The sequence below is a fragment of the Lepidochelys kempii genome, chromosome 18, assembly GCF_965140265.1.
Source record: "Lepidochelys kempii isolate rLepKem1 chromosome 18, rLepKem1.hap2, whole genome shotgun sequence".
NCBI classification, from domain to species: domain Eukaryota; kingdom Metazoa; phylum Chordata; order Testudines; family Cheloniidae; genus Lepidochelys; species Lepidochelys kempii.
The window spans coordinates 10,067,913-10,094,972 of NC_133273.1; the positions used below are offsets into that span (position 1 = coordinate 10,067,913).

The 27,060-nt window shown below is 43.6% G+C and overlaps 1 protein-coding gene across 3 annotated transcripts in view; it reads right to left on the reverse strand.

Annotated features, from left to right (window-relative positions):
* Nucleotides 1–27,060, reverse strand: part of TMCO4 (transmembrane and coiled-coil domains 4) — an 81,430-nt gene that overhangs the window by 49,171 nt on the left and 5,199 nt on the right. For 2 of the 3 annotated variants that reach the window (XM_073316321.1, XM_073316322.1), the window contains 7 exons: nt 22,813–22,997; nt 20,639–20,813; nt 15,308–15,335; nt 12,337–12,469; nt 2,321–2,418; nt 1,118–1,261; nt 478–597 (listed from right to left, as the gene is read on the reverse strand). In XM_073316321.1, coding sequence (XP_073172422.1) covers nt 478–597; nt 1,118–1,261; nt 2,321–2,418; nt 12,337–12,469; nt 15,308–15,335; nt 20,639–20,813; nt 22,813–22,991 — 877 coding nt within the window. In that variant the 5' untranslated portion in view covers nt 22,992–22,997. Of the gene's footprint in view, nt 1–477; nt 598–1,117; nt 1,262–2,320; nt 2,419–12,336; nt 12,470–15,307; nt 15,336–20,638; nt 20,814–22,812; nt 22,998–27,060 lie in introns of those variants that run through there. The other variant, XM_073316324.1, reaches the window with a different exon arrangement.

Genomic DNA, 27,060 nt, shown 5'->3' on the forward strand with positions numbered 1-27,060 from the left:
AGGGAGACTTGTATTTAACCTTAAATCTCTAGCAAATTCTTCTCTTCTGTCATTCTGTCCTGTTTCAGGTTCCAAAGAACGTCAGCTGCTATGGTAGTTTTTGTGATGTCAACACAGCTCCAGAGAAACTGGACTGAGGCCTTCACAGTCACGCACATTGTGCCGAACACATAACTTACATCAGGCTACCCAAGAGCCATTACAACTTTCGGTTGCTACCAACATTGGATGGACTTGACGTGATGACCAGAGGTGAGACTCCACAAATTCTACTCCAAACCTCCAGTGCCATCCAACGTTCCTTTTTACATTTTGAACCTATTCACGCTAGCCTAAGCAGATAGGGATTTAAAGTTCCAATAAATCAGCTTGGTCCTGCTATATTTCACGATTCATATATAAACACTGCTTCCCATCTTTGACAATACAAATGTGGCTTTCCAAAATTGTGTCTAGGATTTCTTGTCTTGCTTTTACCATATTTGCCGGTACACAACCAGCCAGTGATGGCTATGGTGATATGAAGTTGTTTCCCTTCAGTTAAAGAGAGGAATTCGAACTCTTCGATGGCTCCCACTCGTTTCTTCATCTTGTAGCCTGCATGTATAGAAATCACAGAGTAATGGTAGGGGCTGCCAACAGCAGAAATTAATAACAAATTCTTAGCGCTTTGCTTGGGTGATCAGATGGGATGGCAGCAGGAGGCATTATCTGCTATAATTAATAACTGTCCTCTATTACACCATAGTTCTTAATGCTAAAACTGAGGTGGTTTCCATTTACTGTGGTTAGCTACAATCCCAAAGGCAACTTGTCTGCATGAGAGTGTCTGTCTGCATTGTCTAACCCAGTTGCCATTAACCGAGGGAAATCTACTGCATTGTCATCAGGGTGCGGCACAACATCTAACTCAGGCTCGAGAAGAGGGCCAGCCCAGGGCTATGAAGATCAGCAGCCACTGAAGAACCAGAGGTTGAGTTCTGCTGGTGTACAAGTAGATTGTTTAGTCCACAATTCCCTTTGCAGACCTCACACTCTAGAGCTCAGCCATTAGTACCTGACTTTGCATACATTATTCCGTGGCTTGGTGGTTCAGAATCTAAATCTGTTATCTTACCGGTAAGGCCAGCTCCCGCTGCTCCAAAGAGTGATGCCAAGATAGCAATTCCCGCCGTTGACCCTAAAGCTGCTGCCCCAGCACTCCCAATGATAGTTGCAGCTCCAGCAGCAACGAGAGGGGCAGCAAGACCTCCCGTCAAACCTAAAGGTGCGGCAAGTGAGAATTTCAGTGCACGATGATGGTGGAAGACAAACAGATTTTCATATCTTTGTGCTGTGTCAGCAGAAGGGATAACTTCCTATTGTGAGAATAGCTAACACACACCAGGAAGTGAGCTAACCCACCACATCCCATGGAAGGACCTGAACCAGAAGCTGGAAGGGATCACCCTCCTCTCAGAAATCCAGTATAGTCTTCCCCACACTGCTCCATCAACTAACCCAACCCTGATTTTCAGAGACCCTCCCCACTCGCTGAGTCTCCAGCCTGGATTGTTTTCTCACTATCACCAGTATAAAAGAGGATTAACTCCACGGAAGTCAAAGGAGAAACACTGGTGTAAGTGAAAGTAAATTCCAGCCATCTCTTATTAGAAAATCCTGGGCCAATCCCACATTATCCTAATTTTGGAGAGTCTAGAGAAGATGTTGCATCTGACTCTCTCTAACACCAGGGTAAACGAGGAGAAATAAGTTTAAAGAGCCAGATCCTCAGCTGGTATGAGTCTGTGTAGCTCCATCAAACCCAAGGGAGCTACATTGATTTACATGAGCTGAGGAACTGGCCATATGTTTGTATACATCTGAATCACCAAACAATTCTGCCTAATAGACCAGCTGAGAGATTGAGCTCAAGTTTGTCTGGAAAATCACCTTCGGAAGGCTGAAAAGTACATTTACTCCCATCTTCTGCATCGTGTAAATCCACAGTAACTCCCCAGAAGTCACTGGAGTCACATTACCTTACTGCTGGCCTGAGAAGAAAAATGAGGGTTGACTGCCCCTAGCCCCATAGGCTTTGTTTTTGCAAAGCCCATAAGAATCTTCCTGGCTTTTGGAGTTTCCCTTGTTTCTGATTTGAACTACTACTACTACCTGGAACGTGACAACACTGCAAGCGATGAACATGTTAAAATTAGAACTAGGACAAAGATGGAAGCACAGCTGCTGTTGCTCAATGAATCATTTCAGAACTCCCACTCCGCGCTTGCCACCATCTGTGTAACCCAGTCAGGTCCCAGAAACTGCAGGGCAGCCTCACCTATCACTGTTCCGCCCCCTATTGTTGCCAAGCCAATCATCAAGTATCTCCTCAATTTTCTCTTCCTTTCTTTCTTTCTTCTTGATGCTTCTGCAGTTCTGGGTGGGAATAAAAATCGTGAGAGCCTGACAGATAACACCACAACACCCAGATCCGTTTGGGTTCTCCTGATTCACAGCACAGAATTTCACTACTGGGAACAGTAAACACGGTCATGCAGGTGTGCATTACGGCAACACACTTAGACATATGACCACAAAAATAAAGCCACAGATTTAAACTGAAACAAGGTAACTAATAACAAACCCCAACACAGGTGACTCACCGGGAAAATCCATCCTAACACAGGACCGCAGCTTGTACAATGAAAAAAGCAAGCATTTTAACATCCACATATTGCTTATGTACACGTAACAGTGATCAAACAAGATCTCTTAAAGTTTGCAGAATACGCAACCTCTTTTTTATAGTACTGTGCAGATCACACCATTCAAAAATGTCGCACTGAGCAGGATGGGGCCCTACAGATGAAACATGAGGGTGGATGGCTTAGGGATTGCTATTATGGGCTAAAAGAAAAGGAGGACTTGTGGCACCTTAGAGACTAACCAATTTATTAGAGCATAAGCTTTCGTGAGCTACAGCTCACTTCCTCAGATGCATATCGTGGAAACTGCAGCATCTGAGGAAGTGAGCTGTAGCTCACGAAAGCTTATGCTCTAATAAATTGGTTAGTCTCTAAGGTGCCACAAGTCCTCCTTTTCTTTTTGCGGATACAGACTAACACGGCTGTTACTCTGAAACCTGTTATTATGGGCTAGAGAGCCTTTCACTTCTAGGTCTTAGGTTTGAATCCAGCCCAGTTCGGATCGATTATCATTTGTCAGGTGTTGAGCAGCCTCTATGAAATAAGTAGGGTGGTGCAGCTCCAGTTCTCAGTAGACAAGTACCCACAATGGAGATTGTACTACTTGGCACCCTTTGGCGGTCTCTGCAGAGACACCAAGGACTGAACTGTTCTCATCCCTAGAGAGGACCTCTCCAGTTTAAGACTTGAAGGACAAGACTTGAAGGACATTTCCAAGTTGGGGGGATGCACATTCTGTGCATAAACAGTCTCGAGGGCTGAGAATCCTTCACTATTCAGAAGCACTCATTGCACTCCTTAGGGTATGTCTACATGGTAAAAAAATCAAACAAACCCTGTGTCAGTGAGTCTCAGATCCCAGATCTACAGATGCGGGCTTGCGCTAAGGTGCGAAAAACAGTGGTATAGATGGTCAGGCTCAGTCTGGAGCTCAGGCTCTGAAGCCCAGGAAGCGGGGAGGGTTTCACAGCCCAAGCCCCAGCCTGAGCCCAAATGTCTACACCACTGTTTTTAGTGTGTACCATACGAGCTCTGCAAGCCCAAGCCTGTAAACCCCAGCTGTGTGATTCACTGACATGGGGCTGGGTTTGCCTTAAGTGTACAGTATGGGCCTGATGCTGATCCCACTTCAGTCAATAGTAAATCTCCCCTTAATGTTAATGATACTGATTCAGACTATTACTTTTGGACCAGGCCTGTTAGATGCCGAGCAGAAAAGAATTAGGATTCCAGCAAATGTTGTGGCTCAGTGAATAAAGTTTTAAAGGCTATGTCTGGTGGTGAGGCTGGAATTGGACTTAACACCCCTCCCCCAAATAAAAAAACCAAGCAGGCTCCACATTTGTAATCTCATTTCCCTCTCTTTCTAGATACTGGCTACAAGTCAATCCTATTTAATAGCTGTTTTTATGAAAGCTACACTTAAAAGAAAAAAGTGCTACTTGCCTGCTAGGCCCTTCGAGCAACAAATCAAATCAAAGTAGAAAACTAGAGTCGCTGCGGGAAGTAAGCTGGAGCGTTGCCTTCCTGATGCTGTTTTGTGGCGGCTGGAGACTCCCCACTGGCTAACGGATACTGAGGTGCCAGGTGCCCACTGGGGCCGATTGTAATATGAGGGATAGAAAACGATATTGAAGAACCAATGATTGTGGAAAACAAATCATTTCCTTTCTCTGTGCTGCGGAAAAGTTGTTAGTAGAGGACTTAGCTTTCTATTCTTAGATCTGTTAAACAATCAAAATTCAGGCAGCGAGTGACCTCACCATACCTTACTGGAGAGAGCGGTTCCAAAGTGTTTCAGGCAACCGTACCAGCGTAGCTAAGTAAGACCTAGGCTGAGTCAGCCAGTGCCCACTGGCTCCTGTTTAATTGGGCCCACTCTAACCAGCAATGAATCACAGGCTGCTCTGAAGTCTGGTCTTGCCAGTTACAGGTTAGATGGCATGCAGTTTCTGGTAAGCTTATTAGCATTGTTTTAAAGATGTTTTCTCTGTAATCTTTTCACCTTAAGAATAAATGTGTTTGCTGTGACAGGGTCAGGCCAGATGGCTACAGGAGAGTGATATAAGGTAGATATATAAACCCCAGATTAAGCAGATCCCTTTTCCCTGAGTAAGATAATGGCCTGTTCCAGAACAATCAGGAAGTTGCTGGAACCAATTAAGGTGGCTAATTAGGACACCTGGAGCCAATTAAGAAGCTACCAGAATCAATTAGGACAGGCAGGCTAATCAGGGCACCTGGTTTTTAAAAGGACCTCACTTCAGTTAGTGAGGTGTGTGTGAGGAGCTGGGAGCAAGAGGTGTGCAAGAAGCTGAGAGTGAGTAGGCGTACTGCTGGATGACTGAGAAGTACAAGCGTTATCAGACATCAGGAGGAAGGTCCAGTGGTGAGGACAAAGAAGATGTTGGGAAGAGGCCATGGGGAAGTAGTCCAGGGAGTTGTAGCTGTCACGCAGCTGTTAAAGGAGACATTATAGAGAGCTGCAATCCACAGGGCCCTGGGCTGGAAGCCGGAGTAGAGGGTGGGCCCGGGTTACCCCCATTCTCCCAACTCCCTCTTTGATATAAGAGGAGTTGATCTGGACTGTGGGTCGCACCAGAGCGGGAGGTCTCTGGCCTTTCCCCCGACCCATTAGGTGAGCCAGCAGAGGCTGCGGGGACTGTTCTCCTCCTTTTCCCCATGCTGGCCAGTGATGAGGTTAGCCGAGTGAATGGCAGGTTTGTGCCACTAACAAAAGGAGCCAAACTGAGGACTGCCGTAAACTTCTGAAGCGAGCAAATCCGCCAGAAAGCGCGGGACCCACCAATACAGGCTTGGAACTTTGCCACATTGCTTAGAAAGAGCTGTGTGGTAACTTATTATGCTGTTCGTAGCCTTCGTAGAGTACGCAAAGCATAGACGCTGGCCAGGTTAGGCACTCTGGCTTGCTTGGAATAATACAGTGTAGGCAAGGAACTGTGCAGCCAGGAAAAATCCCTGTCAGGAGGGAGGGAGATTCAGGTCTCCGCCCAAGGGAGGTGACAGCTGAGGAGTCAGGAGACTGGAGTAGGTGCCCTTGGTGGACCACAAGAGGGAAATACAGGTGCAGTTGCCTTGAACTGTGACATATGTTATTATGAAAATACAGTCATTATTGCCCTTTATTGTAGGCATTTAAGCTGCAATATAGTAAGACCATAAACCAGTCATGAAACATAAGGAATCAATATCAGTTTTGTTAGTCAGTGTCAATCGGTTCACACCACAGCCCTTATTTGTCAGTCTTTGAAGAAATACTGAATGTTAAATAGGATCATAGGAAGTGCCAAACTAGTCCGCTCAGAACTTTGGAGCGGAGCCGAGAGCTGGAGCGTGGAGCAGCTCCGGAGCAGTGGAGCTGCAGGGTTTTGCCTGGAGCTGGAGCACAGATCCAAAGCCCTGGCTCCACTGACCTATTTCTGACAGTGGCCAATACCAGCTTCTTAGGATGAAGTTATATGTACAGAGGACAATTATGGAATGGCCTGAAGATGAGGACGTTTCTTCCTAACCCTCTCATTGTTTGGCTTAAGCCCTGAAACATGAGAATTTATATCCCTTCCAAACTTGGAATTTTTTAAAAATCCCAGCTAACATAACTGTTGATACTTTCATTATCCATACAATTGTCTAATCCTTTTGGAATCCTGCTAAGCACTCTCTATGTTTGATAAAGAAAACTTTAGAGCAAGTCCCAAACTTTTGTACTGTGCAGTTTTGCTAAATACGACAGGCAGAGAATGAAACAGTGGGTGAAATCCTGGCACCATTGAAGTCAATGGCAAAACTCTCTCCAACATCAAAGGGGTGAAGGTTTCCTCAGTAAATATATATATCCTTTTTAAAACATTACTTATTTTTACCTCATTTTGCATATTATGCAACAGAAAACCTCTAGAAGCTGAGAACATCTGTGCTGCCACTAAGGGCTACATCTTTAACATCTTACAATTTCCCAATGTCTGCGTGAAAAAGTGCATGTGGCACGATTCCATAGGCAAATGGATCTTTTGACACTTTGTCTATTATATGTGCAGTTATTTAATTATCCAGTTAACCCTCCCCACTTGCAGGGCCCTAGAGCTCGGGCTCCAGCCCGAGCCTGAATGTCTACACAGCAATTAAACAGCCCCTTAGCCTGAACCCCATGAGTCCAAGTCAGCTGGCATAGGCCAGCTGCGGGTTTTTAATTGCAGTGTAGACAAACCCACAATGGTTAATGTTGTAGTAGTGCCTATGAGCCCCAGGCATGGGCCAGGAGCCACTGTACTAGGCACTGTAAAAAACCCAGAATAAAAAGACAGTCCTTGCCCCAAAGAGTTTACAAGTTACAGAAGTGTCTTAAGAGGCTAGCATTATCACGGAATGATAAGACTCCTCCTTTGCACTTTGACAGTGTTAGTCACCTGAGGATCTCTTCGCACTTTACAAAGGCAAGTAGATTTTACCCCCATTTTATAGATGGGGAAGTGACTTGTGTAAGGTCAGAGTCAGGAGAGGAGCGCAGATCTCCCCCCGCCAGGTCACGGCCCTGAACACAAGACATTTAATATACCATTATTTTTGCTAACTAGCATCGACATTTCCTGAGAATATTCCTGTGCCCTATTCCAAGGTAACATTTGCTTATATTCTCCTGCGGTAGTGTACCTTCTCCTACAGGACTGGAACCTTCACTGCCTAATGGAACTCCTTCAGTCTTAGTGGTTCTAGATGGTATTTGCTCCCGTGTGGATGAATGAACATGCTAAGATTCTACTGGGGACAGATTGGGAAGCTGCTCAAGAGTTATAGCTGCCCTTTTCAATGCAGGACCTTAAATGGTCCATCATCACAGGTGTTTGTATGATCTTCTGCTTGCAAGGCTTTTGTCGTTGTCTGAAATTATCCATGCCACGCTTTATCATCAGAGGATGGAAAAGAGTAGAATTGTTGGTGGTACCAGCAGATCTTCTACAAAGCAGAGAGGCACATCTCCCTCTTGTTTCCCTAACCAGAAATTGAAAGACATCAAGAGAACAGGAACACAGCTGGCCAGCTCTCATGCCTGGTAATGAGGGCTTGAGGTATCTGGGTTCAGGGATAGTTGGCGGCTAAATCCTGTCTATAAATACAATATCATAAAACTATCATCAGCAGAACTTTAACCTTCATTGCAGCCTGGTTACAGCAGGCACCCACTGCCTTTGAAAGCTCCTACATTACTGGTATTTCACACTGCCTTTACAGTGGCTTGTACTTTATGGTTCATAGTTGGGTTATAAGGCTGTTGTTTCCACACGAGTAATTACCTGCCTATGTTTGGTTATTCTATGCCCTCAGTGACTTCAGATTTGCAACTACTTCTCCTGTACCATAAACTGTTTCAGCCAGATTTTATAAGTAGAATTATAGCTCATTCTCCAGTGATCATAGAATCATAGAATATTAGGGTTGGAAGGGACCTCAGGAGGTCATCTAGTCCAACCCCCTGCTCAAAGCAGGACCGATCCCCGACTAAATCATCCCAGCCAGGGCTTTGTCAAGCCTGACCTTGATGATGAAAGGATGTAAGTAGATTTTATTACGCAACTGATATATAACTTGTCACACTTTTCAGTTTCTTGTAAGACAATATTTAGTGCTCCATGCAACAACACAGAAGTTCACATCTGTCATGTCAGATACGGATAACAGTGATTTAAATATTTGGAACACTGCTATGTAGATGCTGTGACAGAATCTACCCCTTTATCCATTCCCTACACATTACTGAAATAATGTTTGTTCAAGATATGTCTTGTAAGGTGTCATTTGAAGACTCAATTTGCTAGTCAATACTGTCCTGATAAAATGTGTATGGCAACATTGTATGTGAAGTTATAAGATTTCCCTGTATGCTGTTATTAACATATGCTCCAAACTGAGGTTGACAAGCAGGTCTGTCAAAAGAACGTGTGCTCTGCTTAATGTGCATTTAAGCAGTAAACAGAGTCATCAAGCAGGAAGGGAGACAATGGGAGTTCAAACAGGTAGGAAAACCAGCAAGGAACAGACTTACCTATAGATACTCTGTCTCCTGAATCTCAGCTAGAAATGTTTTCCAAGAGGGGTACTGACACCATAAAAAGGAGGAATAAATGTCCCAAGGCATCTGCTCCTCTCTTTCTGTCCATCATTTCATGGCATGAGAAGGGACAAAGGAACATTAAACAGGAGAAGAGGTCCTTGCCTAAGAAGTTTGGCCAGTAAGACTGGTGAGAAAAACTCTGCTTTGATTTAACATAGTTTGTTAAGTTAGGCATTAGCTCAGTTTTATCTTTATTTTTCTTGTAGCCATTTCTGACTTTTATGCCTCATTACTTGTATTCACTTAAAACCTCTCTTTGTAGTTAATAAACTTGTTTTTCTGTTTTATCTAATCCAGTGTGTTTAAACTGAAGTGTCTGAAGAACTACTTGAATTAATAAGCTGTCATATTATCACCTTCAAGAAACACTGGACTTAACGTACTTGTATTGTCCAGGAGAAGGCTGGGCAGTACAGGACATACATATCTGGGGGGAAATCTAAGACTAGGAGTGTTCTGGGGTCACCCTGCAGTTTAACCCAGGCTGGTAAGAGCCAAGGTGTGGCTGGCTGCAGCACGCACACAGACATAGCTGGGAGTGACCTGCTGAAGGCTGTTGGTGAACAGTCCAGACCGGAGGCTACAGCAGCAAAGCAGTGTAAAGCGCACCCCAGGTAAGAGGGCGGGTTGACACAGCTACTCGTTACTCTAAACTGTGCCCTGGGTATGTCACAGATGCCCATATACTGAAAATCTAATTGTGCATGCACTGGGCCACATGCGAAAGTTTCTGCATCAGAAGATACAGGAGCAAATCTTTTGTGTTACAAGTACAGGGTAAAAATGCATATGGAGAGGCTGCCAATGTCTTGGCTGGCAAGGGCTGTCCTAGGGAACCCCTTTAAAAGGCAGAAGCAGTGCAACCTCATGCTGGACTCCTTTTCCTAGGAAACTCTGTGAGGCTAGAGTGGGGTATGATTTTGTATTTTCCACCCCTCACCTAGCCCTACTCACCACCACCATAGGGCCATCTTCTCCCTGCTAAGTTCCAATGTTGCGAAGAGCCCTCTGTGGGCACTGACGTAGTGGTAGCTGAACTCATGTACAGGGAGTGGGCGGGAAGAGACACCCATGTTTGGATCTCTGGGGGCAATCTGACTCGATGACAGGATCAGTGAATGGCAGCGTAAGAGCACAACAGAAATAACCATCATTATCATCATCACAAGACCAGGGCAGAGTGCTTAAAATACCATCAAAACAACTAGGCAGATAGTGGGTCAAAGGCCAAAGCGACTGCACCAGGACAGAGAGGAGGAAACCTGACATGGGGAAAAAAAAGACAGGGGTGAAGGAAAGACTATAAATATGGGGCTGACTGTGGAGATACCAAAGCACACTTTGGGAAGAAGACGACTTTGGCTGTTGAAAAGCATGAGGAATGGGCTAAGACTGACGCCAGTCAGAAGTAAGTTCCATATTGTAAGGCCCACTGCAGCCAAGGCGTGCCCTCCTGCTAACTCAGGCTAGAAGGAATCCTTGAAAGACCGGTGGTATATGAGCTGAGGTTGACCGAAAAGGATCCTTTGGAATATATCCAAATGAAGAGATGCACTGAACAGCTTCTCATTTCGATGCATAGCAAAGCGATGTACTCCTCTTCCTGAGTGTTAGCAAATATATTTTCTATTTATCGAAAGTCCAGGTAGGACACTCTAAATGCCATTTTCCTCACCCTGTCCCTTGCCAATATTCCTCAGCCCAGACCTGGAGGGACCATCTTTAGGAATGAATGTTGTGCTCAGTTTCCACATTCGTTTATTTAGTCTCTGGGGCCTCTCTGTTGAGACTGCCAACGAGGGGACCAATGGTAGTAATAGTTTTTGTTATCTGGACACCAGATTGTTTCACATAGACTGCTAGCCAAAAAGCTTCAAATAGTAACAACGTCTGATTCTGACTGACCATAGCTGAATTTGAACCAATGACTAAGAGGTGAACTCGAGAGACTCCATATCCCAATTTCCAATCTCTTAAGCCATCCGCTCCCCCACAAATAATGCTTAAGGCTCCTCTTCTTTATGATCTGGTTGTTAGCACCTAAAGGAAAGTTTTCAAAGCAAAGCTTCTAACGTATATAATGAAATTCTGCACACAACACTGGCCTAAGAAGTCATGCACACGTGCAACATCCATTGGGTTAGGTTGTGGTTCCTCTAAGGATCAGACCCCAGGAACTGAGCTCCAGTCTGAACAAAATATAATGACCCATTGTTGTAATACCATCTCGAAGGGTAAAGAACTTTGCAAACTAATCAAAAAATGTCACCCTCACTACGTGCATTCTCACACACTCCTGCCTGAGACTGAGTCCATTTCTACCAGCCACAGTACAAAAAAAATCCATCAACAGTGACCCTTGCTCCTGGATTCCAGTAAAACCCCATCCTGCTCAGCCATTCACAACCTTTGAGATTATTTGTACTATGCATTTTTACAATAAAGTCATTAACGAGAAGTTCGTGAGACAAGCTGTTCAGAAAACCCACGGTGACATCTGAACAACACGGGGTCACCGAGACTGATTAATGCGTTTATTAGCACTTGATTAGATTAAGCTAATAAACTTGTTGTGTTTACGCAGACCTCCTGCAAGTGAATTAAAACACACCATTCACCACACTGCTGAGCCTCCACCGGCTCCCTCTGCACGACAACTAAAGTACTGTCCACTCTATCCCCAAGCCAGCACAATCCAAGGGCGCTATTGCTTTGGCAGTTTCATAATGAAGATTCTTATTATGAGGGTGAAATGAATTATCTTAAATATTAAGACCAAAGGACCAGATTTACAAAGGTATTTGGGCACCTAAAGATGCAGATAGGTGTCTAGCAAGATTTACAGAAGTGCCTAAACTGATTAGCGCCTAACTCCCATTGAAGTCAAATCTCACCAGGCACCTATTTGCATTTGTAGGCACCTAAACACCTTTCTAAACCCAGTCCCAGATCCTTAGCTGGTGTAAACCAGAGTGGCTCCATTGAAGTCACCAGCTGAGGAACTGAAGCTAAAAGTTTGTAGTAATATCATAGTGGCAGAGGCATTTCTGAAGAGATGGGGATTAGCCTGGGATTGAACAATGATAATAATACATAGCACTTACTTTGGGGCCTCATTCTTCCACCTTTACTTATACTCATTAGGACCTTACTAGTCAGTATTCCAGTTGAAATAACCAAAACTGTCTATTGACCAGGGTGCTACACACTTTAAGTAAGGATGGCAGAGAGGTAAGGACCCAATCCAGGGAGGCGCTGGGTGGCCTTCAGCATCTTGCAGGGTTTGTCCTCAGTGCCCATATTTTCAGAGCGCTGAGCATTCACAGCTCCAACTCATGTCAACCGGACCTGTGAACACCTCTGAAAAAAATCAACCCATAATTGACTAGCTTAGGGTCACAGGAGGGAGTGTCAGAGAAGGAACTAAAATGCAGGCAATTCACGGTGAGCTTAAATGCTGGGAGAAGAGCCTGTTGTAAACCCATAGCTGACGCAAAGCTCTATTACAAACACTCTTACTCTGACGCTTCCTCCTTCTGCTCCTTCAGGCTCTCAAGTAGGGACTCCTCCAAGACTTCCAGTTCCTCTAAAGGGATTCTCAGCAGCCAAGTGACATGGCAGATCAGCACCCTCGCTCGGGCATCATAATAGCCTTAAATAGATGGAAACACAGGGAATCGATCAATTTTAATCAGATCAGATCAAATAGCAAATGTTGCACTCTGCTCTGGGTGGTGACTGTTTATACAGTACTGAGATAGCATTGTCTATCCTTTCAGTTCATGCCAGCATATCCACGGATTTGGGAGAAATGAGGTTTCACCAATTAGAACATGGTAAAGCACAGGACTGTGAATTCATTAGCTCCATTGAAGTCAATGGACCTGGGCTGATTTACAAGAGCTGAGGATCAGGACCTACGTGCCCACCTAGGTCATGTTATCGTGAAGCATTCCTTACCCACAAAATTCCTCACTGTCAGCAGAGATTCACTATAACAGGCGAGTGCCTACGTGATAAAGAATCTCCATCACAGCAGGAGTTGTTTAGGACCTCTCGTCACCCTCTCACAGTAAGGGAGCACTGGCAATTGTGGAGAGGTGGGTCATAACTTCATTCCCAGGAGGGAGAGGCTGCTGCAAGACCAGTGCCAAAAACAATATGAAATAGACTTGTGGGGAAAATGAGGCAGCTCCCAACATCTAAGTGACAACGCAAGATTTATTACCTTGTCTAAATGTCCCTCCAGATATAAGCTTTAAATTCGGTGCTTCTCATTTGTTATAACAGGGAGACTGGAGTTTAATAATAAAAACAGATCCAGCTACAAGCTAGCTTTGGTATATGTACATTGCTGACAGCTGTTTGCACTTATTCTTCACTGCATGAGCTGAAGGAATGGACAATGCAATCTGACAGCATTCAGTGGTAAAAAGAGTTACTCTGGGGCTAGGAAGCAGGAGCCCTAAAGAAAAAGATATTTTAAGCAGATTAGATTTTAAACATTTTGTGCCAGATCTACTCCTTGTCCTGTGCACATCTCCACAGCATTGTTCTCCTGTTTTCATAACGTATTCTGGGTGCACTTGGCATGAAAGATGGCATTGCATTTTAAGGATGTGCGTGTGAAGATACCAGCTTGAAACATCTAGCAAGTCTGTGAGAGACCGGATATGGAGATAGGTTAACCACTATCTGTGAAGTGCTATCTGTTTAGATTAGGTATTTATCTAACCCCAATCACTATAGGATCTGAGAATGTATTTAATGTATTTATTCTCACAATATCCTTGTATGGCAAGGAAGAATTAGTAGCCCCATTTCACAGATGGGAACCCGAGACACAGAAAGACTAAAGGCTGGATAATGTTATGAATAGGGCCCTACTAAATTCACAGTCCATTCTGGTCAATTTCATGGTCATAAGATTTTAAAAATAGTAAATTTCATGATTTCAGCTATTTAAATCTGAAATTTCACAGCGCTGTAATTGTAGGGGTCCTGACCCAAAAAGGAGTTGGGGTGGGGGGTCACAAGATTATTTTAGGGGGGTTGTGGTACTGCTACCATTACTTCTGCACTGCTGCTTGCAGGGTGCTGCCTTCAGAGCTGGGCGCCTGGCCAACAGCCGCCACTCTCCAGCCGCCCAGCTCTGAAGGCAGCGCAGAAGTAAAAGTAGCAATACCACAATCCCCCCTACAATAACCCTGTGACCCCCTGCAACTCCCTTTTGGGTCAGGACCCTCAATTTGAGAAACTTTGGTCTCCCCCGTGAAACTGGTATAGTATAGGGTAAAAGCACACAAAAGACCAGATTTCGTGTGGGGAGATCAGATTTCACAGTCCGTGAAGCATTTTTCATGGCTGTGAATTTGGTAGTGCCCGAGTTATGAGCAATGACCGCGTCTGTAGTTACACTGGCTCAGCTGCCTGACCCGGGATTCACTGGGATGAGATACCTAACATTTTTGAGGATCTGGGCCTAAGTGACTTGCTGAGGTTACACAAGAAGTCTGTAGCAGAGCAGAGAATTGAACCCAAGTCTCAGGCTAGTGCCAGAATCATGGCGCCATCCTGCCTCTCTGCTAACTCACAGCTTGGTTTCTGCTTTTCCAGCACAGGGATAAATAAACTTGCGAGGCAAAGCCATGAAAATACTACTTTGTATTATTTCAGATGGATGTAGAAACCTTTATTGTAATAGCTGCCTAACGTTCCAGTTTTCCATTAAAAATAAACTGAGAAAGCCAATGAAAAAAAGCCACTTTCTCCTGAGGTGGATGAGGTTTAACAACAATAAATTAACTTCAGTCCTGTGCAAAGGTGAATTGAAAACACAGTTGCAAAGTGCAGCCATTGATCTGAAATGAAGACTTTGCTACAGTTAGGCATTCTTTATATCTTTCCAGTAATTTAATCCACCTCCTGGATTAAAACAAAACATTCGCTTGTGAAAGAAAACAAAAATATTATCATTTGTTCAAAATAGGCTTCACAGGAGATCAAGAATTTATTCCCTGAAAAGGTCACCAGTACTTGAAGTAACTTGCAGAACAAATAGTTTAGCTGGAGACTTTCAAAATGGCCTGATTGACTTTCAGTGGGAGTTGGGTACCTAAATTTCACAAGCCTCTTTGAAAAATAAATCATTTAAATTATTTAGCATCAGAACTTTTCTGACACAGGACACATTTGCATGTTAAAACATGATGGAAAGAGGCTTGTAGGTTAGAGTGAGATAAGGAGATCATCAAGCAGGACAGATTCATTAACTGTAGGTTACTATTAAACATTTATATTACAGAACAAAAATTGGTCTTCTTGAAGTTAAAGCAAGGAAACAGCGTGCTGCTGACATTAAAAGAATGGAAACAACATTATAATAGTTGAGATGGTATAGTCACCTTTGGAATAAGATTTTGTTATACAGTACGTGATGTCAATAAGTCTATATTATAAAAGCTCGTTAAAAACAAATTAGAACACTCACCATCCTTAAGAGAGAAGGACACAAGATCCTAAAACAAAATATGAAACAAGTTAAATTTTGATGGCATTTTACCCAAAAATCTTAAATAAAATAATGAATTAGACATACACTATAACTGAGTGATTGCAGCATATCCGTATATGAATATGAGAAGCCATGGTGGATCATTTCAGTAAAACAATATATATCGAAGCCAGATGCTTTAAACACAAAGGTATGCATACCCTGCTATATGTAATTGGGCAGAAACAGTCACCCGTAAATGGTAGAACAATTCAGTTATGTATAAAGGAACAGTGTGTAAATTTATCACAGATGATCATATCACCATCAGATTGCACCAACCAATTATACAGGGCTTGTGAATCTGGAGATGTGGGTTCCGTCTCTGCCACAGACATGTTGTGTGACTTTGGTCAACTTACTTAGGTCCAGATTTTCAACAGAGGTCTCCAAGTTTTGGGTGCCTAAATTGGAGCACATTAGGCCTGGTTTTCAGAAGTCCTGAGCTTCCACAGGTCTAGCTGAAGTCAATGGTAGCTAAGGGTGCTCAGCTTCTCTGAAAAACCAGGTCTCTCAGGGTAGGTTTACACAGCAGTTAAAAACACATGGCTGTTTAATTGTGGTGTAGACTTTTGGGCTTGGGCTCCAGAACTCGGGCTCCAGCCTGAGCCCGAACATCTACAACACAATCAAACAGTCCCTTAGCCTGAGCCCTGTGATCCTGAGTCAGTTGACACGGTCCAGTGGCGGCTGTTTAATTGCAGTGTAGACATACCCTCAGGCTGAGTACCAGAATTAATGGTCACTTTTAAAGATGTTTGAATTTAATTTATCTGGGCCTCAGTTTTCCCATCTGGAAAATGGACAGAGTAATAGAGGCCTTTCACATATAGGCTGTGAGGATTAATTATGAGCTTAGATGGAGGTGCTAACGAAGGACAAAGTGCTGTTGTTATTACTGTGTTCTTCTTTTGTTTCATCACTCACAATGTTTAAGGTTGTGTGCACACAACATACAGTACTGATTCAGTTGACATGCCTCTCTCTCGCCTACCAGGAAGACGTTGTGAAGAAAAGCCAGACGTGCATTTTTATAGGGAAAATCCTGGAATCTCTTTGGAAATGAGGAGCACAGCTGAAGAACCAGGATGCTGCCAGGGAGTTTATGATTATTAGTCCCACTGTGCCTAAGCATAATTTGCGTTCTAGAAACTCTTCCAACCCCCTTTCCACCCCCGAGTATAGGAAATCTGAAATGGTGAGTAAGCTGCTCTTAGCCAATTGCTAATGCAAGAGTAGGAAAATATAGATACTCCCAAACCCAATGTAACTCCCTGGACTCTAATATTATTCCCAGTTGGAGAAGGTTCTGCTGTATAATTCAGATGTGCAAATCAGTTACATGAATACAGATGGGGGAAGGAGCTTCTTGCAAATAGGGAGGGCTGAGGGATAAGAAGGGAGTGACGGGAGGTACTGAGATTTGGTGGAGGGGCAGGGCAGCTGGCTCTAGGCTGGGAAGGAGGATCCCCAGTGTTCATACCTGTTTTTGAGATGTACCAGACCCACAAGGTCCTGCTCCCTGCTCCCCAGCCTAATCCTGGACCCCAAAGTGGCCACTCTAACCCCTCTGGGTCATGCTCTCACCTCCCCCCTACCCCAGACACGCATGAGTTTATGCAGGAGTGGAGCCACCCCAGTGTTTCTCTGTTCTGCCACCCCTGCAGGAATAAACAGACTGGGGGAAAGTCTTTCACAGAAGAACAGGCAAACAAGTGTCAATTTACTTTAAAATCTTTACACATAATTTAAGTGAATGATGGACATTGTTCCCAGCCATCACTTCTAAGTGGATGTTACCTGCTGACCCAGAAAAGAGAAGGACTTGGGCAGCAAACCCTTGGGGTGATTGTTGCAAGAGAACAATTCTTGATAGGTTTGACCTAGATGGGAAGCACATTCAATTGGCAAAAGTGGCTTCAATGGGAGTTGTAGGAGGCTCAGCGTTTTTTAAACTAAGGCCACTTATTTAGGTGGCTAAATATAGAGCTTAACTCCCGGCACTCATTTTTGAAACGGTCGGCCTGTCAGTTTAGTGGATCGAAGCAGGTCTCAAAAGCTGAAAGGTGGGTGCAGATATTCCGACTGACTGAGTGACAAACTGAGGCTAATGCTTATATCAGATGCTATAGGTGTGCCCACCTGTTTCTATTTGTCTCAGACTTTGAACTACACTTGTGTGTGCTGTCAACTGGAACAAAACAAGTATTGATTAGTTTAACTCAAAAATAATAGTCTGTTCTTTCTCTCCCCTTCTCAGCAGAAGTTGTGTTAAGATGATCTACAAAAGAAAATGAAATTGGCTTTGTGCCCTTGTTTGCTTCTTTATCATGTATGAAGTTGGCATAAGGGGCTCTTTTAAACAGTCTTCCAACTGCTTGTTTTTTACATTTGAAATTCACATCCTGCTTCTTCTGTAAAACTCTATGGACCACTAAAGCAGTGGTTCTCAACCTTTTTAGACTACTGTACCCATTGCAGGAGTCTGATTTGTCTTGCGTGCCCGCAAATTTCATCTCACTTAAAAACTACTTGCTTACAATATCAGACATAAAAGTACAAAAGTGTCATAGCACACTATTATTGAAAAATTCCTTACTTTCTTATTTTTACCATATAATTATTAAATAGATCAATTGGAATATAAATATTGTACTTACATTTCAGTGTACAGTATATAGAGCAGTATAAACAAGTCATTGGCTGTATGAAATCTTCGTTTATACAGACTTCGCTAGTGCTTTTTATGTAGCTTGTTGTAAAACTAGGCAAATATCTAGATGAGTTGATGTACCCCCTTGGAAGATCTCTGCATACCCCCCGGGGTACATGTACCCCTGCTTGAGAGCCACTGAACTAGAGAACTAGTAGTTTTGTGACATCACAGAATCCAAACTTGTGAAAAACCCAATGGAGAAAGGGAAGTGATTTTTATTCAGACTCTTTGGATTTTGTATATTTTTGTTAATACTTATTTAACCCAAAAACCCAACAAACAGCAGGAAGAGAAGTTGTTTTGTTCAAGAGTCAACACTCTTTCCCCAACAACAGAGAGCTTCTAATCCACATTTCAGGGTCACCCAAGGGAGGTCCCTTGAAGAAAAACAGTGTAAACCAGATATTTTAGATATTTCTAAGTCAAGTCAAGCAGGAGTAACAAGCTTTCAGCTCTTCTTTACATACCAAAAAGAAATAAAAAAGGGCACAAGCTCAATTTTGCCCTTTCTTCAGGTCACTTTTAATAACTCTCTCTCTAAAAAGTTTACTAGCAACTTTAAGTTCCTTACAACAAAAAGATTATTTGAACACATTCCAAGAGAGAGTTTACTAGTTTTCATTGAAGGTTTATTTTTACCGAGCTGCTTTATGTGTGCAAAGTAATCTCCATTCATAGTATCACTACTGTCTTTCTTGCCAGAGCTAACTGTCCTTAAAAGATTCAGCATACCAACACTCAACTGTATTAGTCACCCAAAATGAACATAAATAATACCCATAATCCTCAAGATTTCACTCAATCGACAGATTCTGTTTAAAATACGCTGTGAAGATGGGGAAGAATGCTAACGACAGTGATAAAAATTGGCCTTTCTCCTCACAGATTCAAGGAATGGGGACAGACATCAGAGGGTTGGGAATTTAAGAGCAGAAGTGTAAGAAAATTACAACGGGGAGAAAAATACAGCATTCAGAACAGACAGCGGAAGATGGCCTTTAATCTGTAATATCCACAAGAATGTGTCTTTACAAATGTCAAGATATGACTTATGTTCAGTCCTCCCTGCCACTTTACAACAAAGAAAAGAAAATCTCAGCCCTGGGCAGACTGTGCCCAATGTGCAACAGAAGGTAAAAAGAAGTACTTCTGTACATCCCCATAGACTACTCAGCCACCTGCCTTCATGCATCATCCCTTTGGCATCATTGCACAACAATTATCAAGCAACAATCCTAAAAAAGCACACTCCATAGCACTAACAGGAACTTGTCACTGAATTCCAGAAATCTATGGTTATCAGAACTCAATCAAATAAATCACAAAAGTAAAGTGAAAAGAAAAGGAGTACTTGTAGCACCTTAGCGACTAAGGTGCCACTAGTACTCCTTTTCCTTTTGTGGATACAGACTAACACGGCTGCTACTCTGACAAGTGAAGTGAGTACATGCAGGATACAGAGTCAACAGGAAAGCACAGAATGGCTGGATAAAAGCAGTCAAAGGTCTGTCTCTTAGGTTGTTTACCTTCGAGTCACAAGAAAACGCTGATCTCAGTTTGAATATGTGGCGGTTCCCACCCACCAAAGTGTTTTGCCAGTTACGTCAGAAAAAGTCTTGGGGACATCAACATATAGTGACCTTTTCCCTATATAATTCCTCATGTGAGCTATTTCAAGAAGTTCAGCTGTTCTTCCAGTGAGAAATACAACTACTCTAAACCTCGTCTCAGAATCACCGAGAGAATCAGTTGCTAAGACTCCTATATTCTACTGTTCTCTTCGAACCAAAGACACAAAGCCCCTGGACATTCAAGAAGAGTCTCTGTTGTACACCCCCGAGCGATATAAGTTACGCTGACACTGGCTGTAGTGTGGACATAGCCTTAAAGTAGGTATGTACGTTTACTTTAAGACCCTTTACACTGCCTGAGCTGAGTAAAGGGGACTCACTGTAAATGAGAATCAGGCCCATCATGTCTCAGGCCAGGTCTACACTACAAACTTGCATCGGTATAACTATGTTGCAGAGGTGGATTAACTATGCCAATGGGAGAAGCTCTCCTGGCGGCAAAGTTGCATCTTCACTAACATGCAAGCACAGCTGCAGCTTTTTAAGCGTAGACCTGCCTTAAGTGTTCCACTGATTTCAGTCAAATGCAAATGGGGAGGAGGAGAACAGAGCAGCAGTAGAATGGGAGCAGTGAAAGGGTTAATAGTTCTCCCATTAGAAGGAAGGGCTTTATGCACTGGGTGGTGTACATCAAAGACTCTAGGCATCACTTATTCAGTGGAATCTAGCCAGGTCAGATGTCTAGGACTCACACACTATAGGAATGGATGGATGGATGAATGAATAGAAGAGTGGAAAGTCAGTCACTCTATCTCCCCGTCCCTTTTTTTTAAACAGAAGGTAACCTGATGTTTTAAATACATATAGAATTAGGATTTACTATGCCCAATACTACAGAAAGAGAATTTCAACAACAGACAGGCAGCTCTGACAAGGCCTTTATCTACAAGCCAAATGGAAGAGGGGAAGGGATGAACTTACTTGTGTAATGATGACTGGATTATTTGACAAGACAGGATCCTTCAGTAAAATCTGAGCAAAGGTTTCTGCGCCCTCGCCACCCAAACCACTGGTGAACGCAGTCATGGCAGGCAAGACGGCGTCTGACAGCTCCAGCCATTTCACCAAGTCTTCAATGAACTCCATCCTAAAGGAGCTGCATGACAACACAAGCAATACGAGTCAAACGTTCATCATTTCCTCTTTCCTAAGTCACCTTCATTTTAGATGCTAGGTAGGAGTTCAAACACTGATTAAAAGGCATTCAAGAACAGCCTCAGCCTTCAGCTTCTCCGCTTCAGTTTATTAAAGAAAGACGGTGAAAACAAAGAAAAAAAAATTTTAGGGGTATAAAAAACGTCCTGAGCTGTCAAGCGAGTGTTTTACGTTGCTATTTAAAGGTGACAGTGTGGTCTGTATATTACAGTGCAGGACTACAAGTTACACTAGCATTGTAATCCTGGCTCTTTTGTCACCTAGGACAAGTCACTTAACCTGTCTGTGCCCCTCTCTGTTTCAGGGGATCATAACACTTGGATTCTTCACAAAGGTGGTGCAAGATATAATGTAATGCGTGTAAAGCACTTTAGAGATCTTGACTGGTTTTTCTTGGCCTTTCACCAGGCCTTACTTTCAATTTCTAAAGATCTCTAGTTGTTCACACAAAAATCAAACCACCAATGAAAAGTCAGCAGAATATCTGAACATGATCAGCCTGTTGTGTAGGCAAGGAGGCAGTCTGGAGTGGACAGTACCATTACCCTTTGTAGGCCTGGGGCTTGGCATGAGCAGTGTTAAGAGACTCACTCTGCCGTGAAACACAAGGAAATTTTAGATGTAAAGGAAAGTAAATATGGTCGAGAAAATAACCAAGAACACCTCTAATATCAGTCTTAGGCCATATATCTCTCCTTACTGTTCCAATGCGCTATGGAAGCACAAACTTATATGAATAATACTGTTACATTTCAGAGGCTCTGACTCTAGGAATTACAGAGAAAATGCGTTTAAAACAGCTGAAAACATAAATCAAGCCCCTAATTTTCTTCCCTGCCAGAAATGAACATTGTCTAGGCATCAAATGTAGAAATGCTTCTGACTTGTGTAAGCTCTATACTGACGTTCTGGGAGATAAGGGTGTGTGTGAGATATATATATATATATGCTTGCAGGAAAGAAAGAATAGTTAACCTCTGTCTCTGTACCACCAGAATGCAATGCCCCCTGTCCTGACCCAGGATCTGACGACACAACTGAGGCAGCCTGATAGTCCAGGAGATTAAGGGAAAATTTGTTTCCATGTTTTATTCACAGTTGTACGGTATATTTGACACTGTAAGGAGAAAAGGTTAAATTCTCAAAAGTGCCAACGTGACTTGTGCCTTTGTCCCATTTTCAAAAGAGATTTAGGAGCCTAAGTCTCATTAAATGCCTTAGGGCTTGTCTATGTGGGGAAATGTACAGGCATAACTATAGTGCTGTAGTTCTACAGGTATACCGCCCCATGCTTATAATAAGAGTGTCCACACTACGTGTTACACCTATAATTACAGCAGTATAACCATAGTAGCATAGTTATGACAGTACATTTTCTAGTGCAGACAAGCCTTGAGATTTAAGAGCCCAAGTCACTTGGGCACTTCCAAAAATTCTACCCAAAATCTCTTTCATGGATGCCCAGCTGATGCACATTTTCTTCATTTTGAGAAGATCTATAGGCCTTTTGCAGGGTCCAGGTAAATGCAACCTCTTTGATCAGAAAAAATACAGGCCCCTGTTATCTTGGACATGACAAACTTCTGCATGCTTTCTTGTGAGCTTTCCCAAGTGAAAGCTTTTTTCTGTAAGCTCAGGCCCTTCCTAAATCAGGGATGTACCTTCAGAAACAAAGGATCTGATCCTGAGTGGAACCTCAATTCCCATAAACTTCAGCACCTCAAAGGATCTGGTCTAAACCCTCTGATTAAACCAGCCTGCCCCTATGGCATGCTTCAGAGTCCTCTTCCTTGACCTCTGGAAGGACAGCCTCATGCAGCCACTAGTGCCAGTTTGGCGCTCTTTTTCTATATAATCTAATCTATCCCACGCACTTGATTGGCTTGTTATCAGAATCTGCCTCAGCTACTGCACAAAATCTGCTTTGTGCACCATCCTACCTTTGCTCCTTTTCAGGAAACAAGCAAGCCAGAGATATCCCACAGAGAGCTGCGTATGCAAACCTTCCTGGTTCACCCAGCTGTTTGCCCACAAGCTCACATGGCTCCTTTGCATCCGTCTCTTCAGCCATCCTGAGTCGTCTCCAAGCCCACCTGCTCCACTTCTGTTCCTCAGCCATTCTCACCTGCCATTTCAAAATAACGAAAAAACAACGGTATTTGAAAGCAGTGAGGAAAGTGACTGATAGATTTTCCTTTCCAGTGATTGCACTTCCTGGCTCTGTCTTTCATTGAGTTTGCCAAGGACAGCCTTGTGTGTTTACCCAATGGTGTGATACTGTACAAAATACACTCCTGGTGGCTTCAGGCTTCACCTTGTCTTCACCTTCAACAATTATCAAGTGTTTCCACAATACAGTTAATTATTTACACTTACACAACAGATCAGAAATCCACTTCAAGCTGCAAAGGATTTGGGCTCACTGAATACTAATGAAGCATATGCCTCACACATGCAAACCACTAAATTAACATTAGTATAAAAGCACTGCCACTTATCACAATGACTAATTTATTGCAGTCTGGGAATTTATACACCCACGCCACCCCAAAACCAAATCACCCCTCTGTTCATTATGCTGGAAGCATTTTATTCAGGGAAGAAAGTTCAGCTCAGAAGCAGCCTAATTAAAGGGAAAACTTTTGCTTTCTAACGGACTTTCCTGTTGCGATTACTGGATTTTCTACATCCCATCCTGCTTCCTATACTATGCTCAAGGCTCCCTCTCCACTGCTCACTTTGCATCCTTTGTCCACAGCCAACTCAAGTCTGCTTGGTTCAACTTCCCAGTACATTTCCTCAAAATAGGACCTAAGTGCTGCACAGTCTTGTGCTGGCCCTCTGCACAGGGATAAATTTCCTCCTATATTCTCCTTGCTCCTCTTTCAAATCCCCCATCTATTACCCCCAATTCTCCCACCCACCTGTTCCACAATGCCTATGTTTGTTGATTATACAACCCCATTGTGTGCTATATATGTTAATCATAACATATCTATTTTTGCTTTTAAGATCCAATCCCGCACCCAATTAAGTTGATCGGGGTTCTGCTACCAATTTCATCAGCAGTGATTTCAGGATCAGCGTTTGTAAGATTTGTGGTAGCAGGAACTTTTGTTCTGTTTTGATATATGCAACTTTGCTACCGTAATGCTTTAGGCACATCTATGCTGCTAGAGAAAAGAGGCTAATAATTTTGGTAGTAACCAGAACAAAGGAAATCAGAGTGGTGAAGATTTTCAAGCATTTAGGGCATTTCACAATGGTAAAAGGGTGGGTTCATATAGGCAAATAGGCTTTTAAACCACCAAACAAGGCATTAGGGCCCTGATTTGGCAAGAAAGTTGTATTCCTGCCTGGGACTGCTCACATGGTTAAAGTTAGGCATGTGCTTAAATTGCTAGCCGGGTGCTACCTGCGGCTAGGTGTGCCCATCAAGGTGTGAAAAATGTTACCTCTAGGTGTGCATCACATTGTGTGTGCTGGGCAAGGCATGAAAGGCCTGATTCGAAGTTCACTGGAGTCAACGGAGAGACTCCCATTGACTTTATCAGGCATTAGGTGAGGATCTAAGTGGGCCAGAGCAAGCTTTAAGGCAGGCTGCTGTGGCTGGCATTAATCAGACCAGGAATTTCAGAGGGGGCAGATGTGCACAGACAGCATCCATATGACAATTTCTCATAAAGGAGTGCAGAACGGGACCGATCACAACGGGTGGGTTAGGAAGAAATTTTCCCCCAGGGCAGGGACTGTGGGGGTCATGTGCTAGGACCATATCGGTACATCTCACCTAATTGATTCTCTGCCACCGCAGGGACCTCAGGTAATGGTGCACCTCGGTTCATCCTATTCTCTGCCTGTGGCACACCACAGCTTAGTCTCTTGAGGGCTGTAGTACTTTGGTCTTATTCCAGATGTTGGGTTTAGAGTGTGGGTGGCTGGGTAGTATTAGAGGCCTGTGATAGACTGGTCTGACTAGATGATCTGATGGTCCCTTCGGACCTTAAACTCTCTGTTTAAAAATAATCATTCATCAATCAGTATCCCAAGGCAGCCTGGGTTTGTCTGCAAAGGGGGAAGAGGGCTCCTCCTGATTCAGAATTGCCTTGAAGTTATTTTAGAAATATGCAAGTTCAAGTCCTATCCTATGCAATTGCTACTGTTTAAATTCCATGAAAATCCATCGCTCTCTTAAGAGCTGGTAATCGGCATGACTCATGCACCCGTCTTTCTGGGAACAGAGGCCCCTCACATATGCATCTCCCGGTTCTGTGACTTGACCATGCAGGTCTGAGGTATCTCAGTGTGTTCCCATGAAAACAACACAACTCGGGAACCCAAAGTCCATGAAAGAACAAAATAATAAAACTGCCCTAATTCGCTGTATGAACCGAGAAGGGCAGGTGCTGAACCATGCTTCCCAAGGGATTGAGCGGACTCCTCAGCTCCATTGCTGGCCTTGGGTGAAGTTCCATCTTGGACATGTGACGTTTGGGTTGGCAACGAGTCAGCACTTGCTAGGTTAAGCTGTAACTCTAAAGAAGGGAGCTAGACCTTCCCTGCTCGCTAACAGTTTTCTATGACATCTCAAATGACAAAAGAGTCCCTATTTGTCTCACTGACTCACGTCCTTTTCCTCGTATGCTGCTGATGTATCAGTTCAGACAGCTTGTCGTCTGTACGACAGGCCACATGTTTGGCCATGTCTTTCAAATGTGGACATGTGACCTGCAGATCTCCACTGCACTCACGCCATTTAGTGCAAGGCTTAGCAAAATCTGCACACTTCATATCTTGTGGCTAATCACAAAGCTCTACTTTTGGGTAAAGAAATCTATTTTAGAGTCTGATCCCCCTAAAGTGTCATCCTGACTCCAACTTACTGAATAAATTGTTGCCATGAAATCTCGTATTTCAAGTGCCAGCAGTTCTTGCAAACCATAGCTTGGCACTTCTGTTATCAGCCCTACAGACTTGCAGATGTGAGCATATTATTATAACAGACACATGACTGAAAAAATCCACTTGCTCCCAGCGAGAGAGAAGATTTCCTTGGCCAGCAAAAGGACCCAAACTAGCAACTTCTGGAGAATTTAAAACAGATCTAACTGTCCTGAGCGGCTCTTAGGATACTATGATGCTTGGTATTGCAGGAAACCCTAAGAATGACAGATTCCAGGGGGAGGAGATAGCATCCAGGTGTCTCTGAAGAGACAAAATGCTCCTTCTCTCTACCAGCCACTAGAAGGGTGTGGGGAGTAACATTTATAGGGTACCTACCATTCATAGGCTGACACCAAAAATGGAACAGCTGAGCAGGGTCTAGAGCAGAGATGGGCAAACTATGGCCCATGGGCCACATCCGGCCCGCGGGACCCTCCTGCCCAGCCCCTGAGCTCCTGGCCCGGGAGGCTAGCTCCCAGCCCCTCCCTTGCTGTCCCCTCTCCCCCACAGCCTCAGCTCACTGCCGTCAGGGGGAGAGAAGCAGTGGGGGTCGGCTAGGGGGCGGGGGCCGAGCCACGCCTGGTTGTTTGTGGAGGCACAGCCTCCCCTAACCGGCCCTCCATATAATTTCGGAATCCCGATGTGGGCCTCAGGCCCGCCCCTGGCCTAGAGACAGCATCCTGGAAGAAATGCCATCTTCAGAAACTGGGATTGCCCAGTAGGTGTTTTCACCTTTACATTTAATTCCAGATATACTGTGTCTGCTAATTTTTTGACTGAATATACATTCCAGGGACATGAATGCTCCCATTCTGAACAAAGTTCCGTGTACTCCCTCAATTACTAGAAGTCATTCTCCCCTCCTTCACATGGGGAGCCCCTGTTAGTCCAGGAAGTTTCTGCACATTGTTTTCAATCTTTTTATGACCTACCTCATTCTTGACTCTAGTGTGTAGTACAGTCACCTGCACAATCTAATCTTTATTTCCTGCTAGTGTAACCAATACAACCAACTGTAGAAATGACACAACAATAGCTTCTTTGTCTGTAACCTTATTCCATAAAACTCAACAAACAGATCCTTAAAAAAAAAGTTGGGAGTTTCCGGAAAAGTTATTAAGGTTCTAAGAAGCCCTATTCTTTGTGTTCTCCCATCCACAAATCAGAGCTTTGAGGTGATATTATGGGCAATAACTTTCGAACTTGGGTCCCTACAGTTAGGTATCTAAGTATGTACAGGTATC